This window comes from Suncus etruscus, chromosome 3, assembly GCF_024139225.1.
Source record: "Suncus etruscus isolate mSunEtr1 chromosome 3, mSunEtr1.pri.cur, whole genome shotgun sequence".
Taxonomy (NCBI): Eukaryota; Metazoa; Chordata; class Mammalia; order Eulipotyphla; family Soricidae; genus Suncus; species Suncus etruscus.
This window is the reverse complement of record NC_064850.1, coordinates 9478398-9489185: the sequence shown is the minus strand read 5'-3', so window position 1 is coordinate 9489185 and position 10788 is coordinate 9478398. Positions and strand designations below refer to the sequence as shown.

The 10788-nt window shown below is 45.7% G+C and overlaps 1 protein-coding gene across 1 annotated transcript; it reads left to right on the top strand.

The window, feature by feature from the left end:
- Positions 1-4034: 4034 nt before the first annotated feature.
- On the top strand, positions 4035-10092 carry GPX2 (glutathione peroxidase 2). Its single transcript, XM_049770550.1, has 2 exons — positions 4035-4396; positions 9683-10092. Exons 1-2 carry the CDS (start codon positions 4175-4177, stop codon positions 10031-10033), a joined length of 573 nt encoding a protein of 190 aa, XP_049626507.1. The 5' UTR covers positions 4035-4174; the 3' UTR covers positions 10034-10092.
- The last annotated feature ends 696 nt before the right edge of the window (positions 10093-10788 follow it).

Sequence of the window (10788 nt, the reverse complement as noted above, 5' to 3'; positions counted from 1 at the left end):
CCACTCCTGGTGGGGCTGAACTCTGGCTCAGCTCCAGCTCCTGCCTGTGAACAAGTTCCTCTATTTTAGCCAGATGTTTACAGAATAAAGACAGTTTCCAGCCACAGGTGACTTGCTGTTGTGTGACTTGCTGTGCCTGGGCCCACTGTGGAACTTGGATTTCAGGGGGTGGGGGAGGCCCCAGAATGATTGTGGAAGCAACACATGGATCCTCTTTTTATCCCTTTTAAATTGAGGTACGTGTGTAGCCGGGACAACAGAATCATTGAGTTGGGAGCATTAACATATGCAGGAGGCCACGATTTGTTTCCCAGCACTGTTTGGTTTCCCAAGTACAAGAATGACTTCAAAGGAGAGTTGAGAGTAGCCCTGAGCATTGGAAGCTATGGCCCAAAAAGGAAGAAGGAGGAGGAGGAGGAAAGAAGAAAAGGATGAAGGAAAGACTGAGAGTTGGAGTCCAGTGATTGTAAAATCACCCCCATATGCCATATCTCCAAGCCCAGGTGAATAAATCTAAGTCAGGGTTGCACATGAAATAATACAAACCAGATTGAGGGTGAAACATGTAGTCTGACAGTCTTCTACCTTGTATGGAGAACAAGCTGCCTGCCAGAGCTGCCATTTTTATAGAGTACAGAGACCACTCCTTGGTGAGGCAGTTAGGACAGTTAACAGATGGCTCAGGCTCTCTTGAGCCAGTCCCACCTACGTTTACAAGTAAGACCAACTATTTTGGGGGTAAATCCAAGTTGTAAACAAACACACAAAGAAACCAGGGATGATCTTTGTTTTAGGTAAAATATGGTAATAAGGTAAGATAACCTAATAAGTGTAACAGGACTCCTCTCTACCTCTTGGATCTGACAGCAGAACGGTGGCTGCCAGGTTGGAGTGTGAGAGGGAGGACGGATGTACCACAAAGGTCCTAGGCACTGTACACAATGTTACTTTCATGGAAATAAGTAAAGATTGAAGATTGTCCTTGGAAGAGGCTGAATATCTCTGAGGTTTTTTAAGGCCAAGGAATTTCTCCTCCACCTGGGTTGGAACCCCGAAAGCCTTCTTGAACACAGAAGGCCAGATGGTGAAATTATTTACTTTGTCCTAGCCCCTCAAGGAGTAAGGCAGACTGCAATCTTGGGGAGCAAAGGAGTCTCATGCTATACTTGGAGCTACAAAATCAATGGGAGGTTAGAAAAGGATAGAATGAAGAAGGAAGAAAACTGGGCAGGCTACGTGGAGCCTGAGCTTTTTTTTTTTTTTTTCTTCACTACTTACAAAACACTTGAACACCTCTATTTCCTCGTTCCTGGTGATCCGCTGTGGGAGATAAGGGAGGGGATTTCCCAAGTCCCAGAGATAAGGAAACTGGTGCCTCAGAGTCAAAAGTACGTTCTCACTTTAAAAAGGATAAGATCATGCCTTTTGGGAAAAGATGGATAACATTAGAAGTAATTACAGTAAGTGAAATAAGGAAGAGAAAGATAATTACTGGATAATTTCAATCATTTGTGGAAGAGTAAGCAAACAAACAGGTGAAAAGAAATTGATACTCAGAGAAAAAAAGATGGCGCTTCCCGGAACGATCCAAAGGTGGGAAAGGGAGGTTTGGTTGAGGGGCTCTTTGGTGATGGGTGGTTCTGGAGAAACTACCCCGAGGAGAACCAGTGACTCTGAACTACATAACTTTAGTCTACCCCTGAAGTTCTATAGCATGGTAAGACATATGATTTATGTGTGGTAAATCATACCCATAATAAATCCTTTTACAGAAAACATCTGTTAGAAGCTGGAGATAGCTCAATGATGGTTTTGCCTTATATGTGAGAAGCCTTGGGTTTATTCATAGCATTGCAAAATAAATAGCATTTTCTCAGGGACCCCCCCCCCCCCAAGTAACTAGCAAAATCAGGGTTTCAACAACTGAATTGAACTCTCCTGAGGGGGAAGAGGGTGGTAAAGCTTTTTCTAAAAGAGTGTCATTTTAGAAAAAGCTAAATTGCTAGCAACTCTCATTTGCAGCTGTAGTTGAAAACCACTGATATAGGCTTTCTGTGTGCAAAGCCCATGCTGTTTCACTACTGTCCCTATGGAAAGCCATGGGAATCATGCACTTAATTAGTTGAGATTCAAAATGACTAGCTCTTGAAAAAGGGGATGAGTTTGAGGAGATAGATCTTCGAGGTGCCTCAGCAATTCTATTCGATTGTGAGAGGGGAGAGCCTGAGTGACCTAGAGATAGTACATAGGGGAACCGAAATCCACCGCTCAGCTCATGAACTTCCATGATTTTGCTGGAGACAGGTTGCAAAATGGCAGCCAACAAGAGGCCTGGACACAATCAAGGCTTACAGATCAATCATGTTAAAGTTTGATGCTATCACAGTCACATACTGTGGACTCTGGTTCGTTAGAGAGATTTGTTGGCAGTTCTGGGAGATCCACCCAGTCTCAGCAGGGAGCACCAGTCTCTGCCTTGTTTGCCACTCCTAATAGCTAAAGATTCCATTCCTGCTTAGGTAATGGAGACTTAAGTTTAGGGTGTAGCCAGTGGAGACATGCCAGTACCCATGTGTTATATCAACAACCCTGGCACAGACCTCAAAAGACAAAGAAATGGGTGCCAAGCTTCCCAACTAATAAAGCTTTCAAGACCAGCTGAACCCCAGTTTCTAGTTGATATTTCCCAGAGGACCTGTGAGCACTTCTGAAATGTCTGCATTGTTGGTGACTTTTTATGTCCAGATTCCAAAACCAGACAGAACTTAATGACCAATTCCATGGATGAAAAAATCCAGGAGAAAAATGATGTGCTTGGGTTGGGGATCTAACTCAAAGGACTAGAGTACATGCCCTGAGCTCCACATGGTCTCCTGAGCACTACTGTTTGTCATTGCCCTGATGGCACCACAGCAACCCCAGAAAGGGTGACCCAGCACAGCAACTTTCCTTCTAATCGAAGTAGTACTGGAGTGGTCCCTAGGCCCCTGAGAACTTCTTAGGAAGCCAAAGAAATGATCTATTGAGTTGGCAAGTACTGGGAAGAGTGGAAGGAAGCCATTTCTATAGGCTTACAAGAGCCCTTAGCAGCCTACCTGAGGTTCTGCAATTGGCCCTGCAGACCTGGGTGTGGTGGTTCTGGAGTCATCGAGACCTCAATTTCAATTGCCTAACAGTCATCCTTTCATGGGACCAGGATGGACCTGGGTTCATTTCCCGGCATCCCATAGGGTCTCCTGATCCTGTCAAGAGCGATTTCTGAGCAGAGTCAGGAGTAACCATGAATGCTGCCAGTGAGTGTGGCCCAAAAACCAAACCAAACCAAACCAAACAAAATACCAAAACAAAACTCATTCTTAAAGGACCAGCCCAGAGCCCTCTGGGAATATCTCTGGGACTGAGCTTTTGTGTGAGAGAAGCCTGGTGTAGCCAACTGAACCCCACTTGTTAACCCACATGCCCTGGGGATTACCTTGCTCTTTTCTGCAAACACAGGTTGGTCTGTCTATGCTACCCTGTGAGGGCAGGGGATTGTAGGGGTTTAGAGTGTAAAAGGTAGCCCAGAGCTAGGAAAAAGACAAGTATGCTCTCCAGGACGAGAAACATTAGACACAAAGACTTCTAGAGTCCATTTGCACCCTTTGAGCCTGGTGCTAGCTGCGTCTCTAAAGGGGATTATTTGAGAAAATCTCACACTGGCCATGCAGTCCAAGTAGTGGGGTCACACACCCCAATTCTCTTCCTCACCTGGGAGATAGCACCACCCCAGAGCCTGGCACCCAGCAAACACACAATAAATGTCTGTGCCAAGTGGAAGCGACTTGTTGGGGCAGGTAGACGTCAGTCCTGTCTCCCTTCCTCCCTCCCTTTTTTCCTCCCCAATGACCTTTGGGGCTCTAGTTTCCCCCGAATAGTCAATTATTCAGGTCCCTGGTAGATATCAGATTGGCTCTGGGACCTGCAAGGTGGGGTAGGAGGTGGCTTTGTTCAGGTGTCCTGTGTAAACAGAGGAGCAGCCTGTAGGTCGGAACAGCGTGAGTGGGTTTTTGCTAAGTCATTCTGGGATGCTCAAGACTCTCCCGTCTACCCCCAGACTCCTCCTTCATCCCCACCCTTATAATAACTCCAGTCTTGTGCTCCTGCCACTTGGCCTGCTGGGCTGCTGGGAGGCACCATGGCTTACATTGCCAAGTCCTTTTACGACCTCAGTGCCATCAGCCTGGATGGGGAGAAGATAGATTTCAATACCTTTCGAGGCAGGGCCGTGCTCATAGAAAATGTGGCCTCCCTCTGAGGCACGACCATCCGGGACTACACCCAACTTAATGAGCTGCAATGCCGCTTTCCCCGTCGCCTTGTAGTTCTCGGCTTCCCTTGCAACCAGTTTGGACATCAGGTAAGGGGGGCCCTGGTGTTGTTCTCAGGGAGTTGGAGTAATGTAGCTGAGGAGGCAAAGTGGAGGGGGAACCTTGTGTGTTGTTACTCTAAGTCTAAATAGTGAGAGGAGGGTTATTGATTCTCACTTGACTCAACAAATAGGATGTGGCCTCTTTGTTTTGTTTTATTTTTGGGAGGCCACACGGCAGAGCTCAGGGGTAACTCCTTGCTCTGCACTCAGAAATCGCTCCTGGCTTGGAGGACCAGATGGGATGCCAGGGATCGAATCCATGTCCATCCTGGGTCAGTTGCATGCAAGGCAAATGCCCTACTGCTGTGCTTACCACTACAAGCCAGGGATGTGGGCTTTTTACTGGTTTTTGTCTTCCATACTGTCACTGCCGTGCTGTCCCAGAGGGGTTGCCCCAGTGCCTAGCACATTAAATAGCTGTTGAGATGAATGCAAAGACTGAGATGCAAACTTGAATTGAACTGATTCAGAAAAAAGACTTTAATTCTAGCTTGAGTTGGGTCTGCTGTTAGTGTGCCCTAGGAAGACTCATTTATTTATTTATTTTTTCTGTTATAGTTCCTGCATCTGTACATTGAAGATAATAGCCACTTGCCTAGTAGGAATGTTATGAAACTCAGGGCAGAAGGGAGACAAAAGTAACTTAGATACTATCAAGGACTATGAAAGTGTAAGCAACTTATTGTTAAGATTGGAGGATTTTTTTTTTCCTTTTTTTTTTTTTTTTTTTTTTTTTTTTGTGGTTTTTGGGTCACACCCGGCAGTGCTCAGGGGTTACTCCTGGCTCCATGCTCAGAAATCGCTCCTGGCAGGCATGGGGGACCATATGGGATGCTGGGATTCGAACCGATGACCTCTTGCATGAAAGGCAAACGCCTTACCTCCATGCTATCTCTCCAGCCCTTTTTTTTTCTTTTTGCCACACACTGATGTCATGGATTCCTCCTGCCCTACATGTAGTCGGGGATCATTCTTGGTGGCTGTCAAGATATTTTATGGAGTGATGGGGATTGAACTTAGATTGGCTCTGTGTAAGACAGATGCCCTATCAACAATTGTACTACACACTGGCCCCCAAATTGAAGGATTTTGTTTTATTTTTGCTTGTGGGGACCACAGTTGGCACTGTTTGGGGAGAACTTCAAACTCTGTGCTTAGAGGTGTTCTTCAGGAGACTATGACATACTGTACTGGGAATTGAGTTTAGGCAGGATGCACTGTAGGCACTCTAGCCCTTTAGGCCATCTCTCCAGCTCCTTTTATTTAATTTAATTTTTTTTTTTTTTTTTGGTTTTTGGGCCACAACCGGCGGTACTCAGGGGTTACTCCTGGCTGTCTGCTCAGAAATAGCTCCTGGCAGGCACAGGGGACCCTATAGGACACTGGGATTCGAACCAACCACCTTTGGTCCTGGATCGGCCGCTTGCAAGGCAAACACCGCTGTGCTATCTCTCCAGGCCCCTATTTTTATTTAATTTTGAGTTTGAAGACATACCCAACCATGCTGAGTAGTTGTTCATCTCTGCACTTAGGAGCTGCTCAAATAGTACTCGGGACCACATGATGCCAGGGTTGAACTCAGGTCTCCCACATGCAAACCAGGAGCTTTGGCCATAGAGTGACCTCTCAGATCCCTATTTTATTTGTCTCATGAATTCTATGATATGATTATGATTATGATTATTGACTACACCCAATATTGCTCAGGTTTTACTCCTAACTCTGCACTCAGGGATCATTCCTAGCAAGGGTCAGAGGACCATATGGGGTGCCAGGGATTGAACCCAGGTCAGCCATACACAAGATGAGTGACTTACCCATCCAATATTTCTGCTCTGTTTTTTTATTTTTTAATCCACTAAGTGGAGAGTGAGTTGGGGGAAGGCTCAAGAATCTTCCTATGTGTCTTTCCTGCATATTGCAGGCACTGCTTTGTCTCTGCTTCATGGGTCAGGTAGAGCTCTTCAGTCCACAGACCTGAAGTGATCTTCCAGGGATTCTTTTCTTTTCACTTATGATTTTAATAGCACTAGCAGGTAGAGTGTCCTCAAATGAACCCTCTAATTATAATCCCCTTAGTTCAATTCACAGAAGCAAGCAGCAGGCAAGGACAAGACTTAAAGAGATAAAAGCTAAGAAGGATAAAAATCCAAGCAGCATGCATTGACTGTTCCTTCATTCTTTTAGTTCTCCTTCTGGTTTTGGCCAAGTCAGGAAAGGCAGAAAGGATAAAACTTCAGGCTAGCTTGTTGATAGAGGAAAGGCATAACCTTCTAGTCAATCACCAATAAGATAAGAAGCTGAGATAAGAAGCCCAATAGAAATCAGGTCTGGTTCAAGGTGTCACCATGGAACTGACTGTACACATTTGTTCTAGTAGATCAGAGGCAGGAACCGTATCTGACTCAGACTTGAAGGATAGTGAAGAATCAAAATAAAGATTTCCGGGGCCGGGAAGGTGGCGCTAGAGGTAAGGTGTCTGCCTTGCAAGCGCTAGCCAAGGAAGGACCGAGGTTCGATCCCCCGGCATTCCATATGGTCCCCCCAAGCCAGGGGCGATTTCTGAGTGCATAGCCAGGAGTAACCCCTGAGAGTCAAACAGGTGTGGCCCAAAAACAAAACAAACAAACAAACAAAAAAAAGATTTCCATACTCTGGTCAGGGAATGAGAACACTGAGTGGGTTCAGTACAGAATGGCAGTGGAGGGGCCAGAGAGATAGCATGGAGGTAAGGCGTTTGCCTTTCATGCAGGAGGTCATCGGTTCGAATCCCCGCAATTTCTGAACCTGGAGCCAGGAATAACCCCTGAGCACTGCTGGGTGTGACCCAAAAACCACACACACACACACACACACACACACACACACACACACACACCCCAAAACCACACACACACACACACATACAAATAAATAAAATTTATAAAAAAAAAAAAAAAGAATGACAGTGGAGAGAAAAATAACAGGCTCAGTGCTGGAGAATCCATAGATGAGCTTATAAAGTGCAGGAAACGTAGTGTGTGTTTAGACAATGTGAAAGGCATGATAACTACACTTCCACACTCTTTTTGTTTGCCTTTTTGTTTGTTTGTTTGTTTTGTTTTTGGGTCACACAGGGCATCGCTCAGGGGTTACTCCTGGCTCTATGCTCAGAAATCACACAGGGCATCGCTCAGGGGTTACTCCTGGCTCTATGCTCAGAAATCACTCCTGGCAGGCTCGGGGGACCATATGGAATGCTGGGATTCAAACCACCATCTTTCTGCATGCAAGGCCAAAACCCTATCTCCATGCTATCTCTTTCACCCCACTTCCACAGCTCTTAACTTTCAGTTGCTAACTTCCTCAACTTTGCTGTTCCTTGGCCTTATCTTCCTAAAACCCTAAACTATCCCATTAAGGTTCAACCTTTTTTGCACCTATTAACAGCTACCAGTCCATGTATATATATGAATCAGCAGTTACTAACCATCTAGTGGTTTTCAACTTTTTTTGCACCCAAGGACCAACTCTAGTCTGGGAGTAGCAGTTGAAAACCTGTAATATACATAATATGTATATATAACTATATATATACATATATGTATATCATATGATAATCATGACATACATGAGTTGGAGAAGAGACTTTTGGCAAATTACCAGGAAATTTTCTCAGACCACAGGTTGAAGAACAGGTATCTATCATATTTACTTTGTTCCTGCCCGTCTCCGTGTAATTCCACAGCATTATTGCTGTGTCTAATTTGCCTTTGCGACTGGTAAAAACTAGATTTCCTCAATGAGGCCCTTTTTTTTTTTTTTCAGTAAATCTTACAACTTGAACTTGCTAGGCTAAATCATAATGAAACCAATATGTGACAAATCTCAGTCCTCTAGTCCTTAATTTTCCCCATTAGTTTGAAGAGCTGAAAAGAGCACACACAAAGGCAATATTCAGCGTGCGTGTGTGTGTGTGTGTGTGTGTGTGTGTGTGTGAGAGAGAGAGAGAGAGAGAGAGAGAGAGAGAGAGAGAGAGAGATTTGCAGGTATGTAGGAAGATGGGATGTCAGGCAGTATGACTGAGCTCCCTTTTCCTTTCTAATATTTCTTTCCTCTAATATTTTGAATTCAAATTTCTGATTGTTATCCTGAGAACTGTTCAAGGTAGATTGAATAGAGAAGCAATAACTCAAAGAAGCCAATATTAGGACCAAAGAGATTGTACAGCAGGTAGGACACAGGTAGCCAGTCCTGGTTCAACTGCAGCATCCCATATGGGTCCCTGAGAACTGAGTAATTTTTGAGTGCAGATCCAGGAGTAGCCCTTGAGTGTGACCCCCCAAACATAAAACAAAAGCTAAGAACCAATGGATAATCTTTCCATCTTTTTTGAGGTGTGAGGGCTACACTTAGTGATGCTCAGGGGTTACTTCTGGTCCTGGAGTTGGGAATAACTCCTGATGGGCTCAGGGAAGGATGGTGCTGGGGATCAAACCTGGGCTGGCCACATTCAAGGCAAGTGTCCTGCCTACTAGACTGTCTCTCTGGCCAGTCTTCTTTTTTTTTTGTGTGTGTGTGTGGTTTTTGGGTCACACCCGGCAGTGCTCAGGGGTTACTCCTGGCTTCATGCTCAGAAATTGCTCCTGGCAGGCACGGGGGACCATATGGGACGCCGGGATTCGAACCGATGACCTTCTGCATCTGGCCAGTCTTCTTAACAGCCATGCAAGGAACTAGGAAATTTTATAGAAATGACCTAGAAAAACCTATCCAACAATGAGCTGTGAAAGGGAAAATTCCTGGAGGATATCAAGTTAAGCAAAGTGAGTCAGAGGGAGAACAAATACCAACTAATCTTTCAGTTTATAAAGAAATAAAGTGAAGGTATAAACATAGGCCAACGGTAAGAGAAGTTATTTAAATAGGCATTTGCCTTGCATACAGCTGACCTGGATTCAATCTGGGCACCCCCATATTGATCCCCTGAGCCTGCCAAGAGTTATCCCTCAGAGCAGAGCCAGGCATACACTCTGAGCACAGTTGTGGCTCCCCCAAACCAAAGAAGACCCTCAGAGTCTGTTTATAGACCTGTAGAAAGTTTTCTGGGTGTGGTGGTGTTGGTGGTGTAGGAGGAGGATGTTGACACACTGGAGGTGGATGTGATGTAGTGACACTATGTTTCCTGAAGGAGAGAGGGCGAGAATGGTCCAGAGAAGGGAGTGTAGGAGGTTAGAGAACTGCCTGTCATTTCCCAATTCCCTCTTCCATGTTCTTCATCTGTTTGTTCCCCAGGAGAACTGTCAAAACGAGGAGATCCTGAACAGCCTCAAGTACGTCCGTCCCGGAAATGGATTCCAGCCTACCTTTAACCTTGTCCAGAAGTGTGAGGTGAACGGTCAGAATGAACATCCTGTCTTCGCCTACCTGAAGGACAAGCTCCCCTACCCTTACGATGACCCCTTTTCCCTCATGACGGATCCTAAGCATATCATTTGGAGTCCCGTGAGGCGCTCGGATGTGGCCTGGAACTTTGAAAAGTTCCTCATTGGGCCTGAAGGGGAACCCTTCCGGCGCTACAGCAGAACCTTCCAGACCATTGACATAGAGCCTGACATCAAGCGCCTCCTCAAAGTTGCCATATAGGCAGGAGCTGCTCAGCACACCTGCTGGAACTCAGGTTCCCGTGACACCCATCGGTCTCCTGTCTGTCTGCCCCAACCTCTTGGTGTGTGATGCAGCTCAGGTTCCCAAAGCTGGGGTGAACTCTGGGCCTTCACAGAATGATGGCACCTCCCTAAATCCATGGGGTGGTGGTTGAGACATGTGAAGGCCCGGAGCCAGCCTGCTAAGTGAATCTAATAAAGGCCAGTGTGGAAAAGACAACCCGGCTTTGTATGTCTTCCTTGTCAGAGTGGGGGGAGATGGATGTACAGACACACCACAGGTGGGATGAAGGAGAGGCGGCACACAAAAGCTTGGGAGTGGAAGGAATCATGCCTGGATGCACCGATTACTTCTGGAAAGCTGGCCTAGTCTAAGTCAAAGTCTGCTCTGTCAGTTAAGAGAGCTGTGAACACGAGTCACTTTATGACTCTTGTCAAGATCTGGGGAAAAGGGAGTGAGTGATAAAGAGAGGTCAGGAGGAGGAAGAGACAGGGGCCAACTGGTCGCTGATTGAGTGGACCAGGAGTTAGGGAATTTAAATCAGGAAGATGTCACTATTGCCATGGTATCTGGGTGATAGATTACCTGCATTTTGAGCCATTTCTGGGAAGTTCAGACAGTTAACTTTTACTAGTGACAATGACAGGAGGGTGCAGTTCCTGGGAACTCACAGATACTTTAACCTTTTCCTGATCGCCTTGTTGAGTCATGTGATGGATCCTTTGCTAGACTGA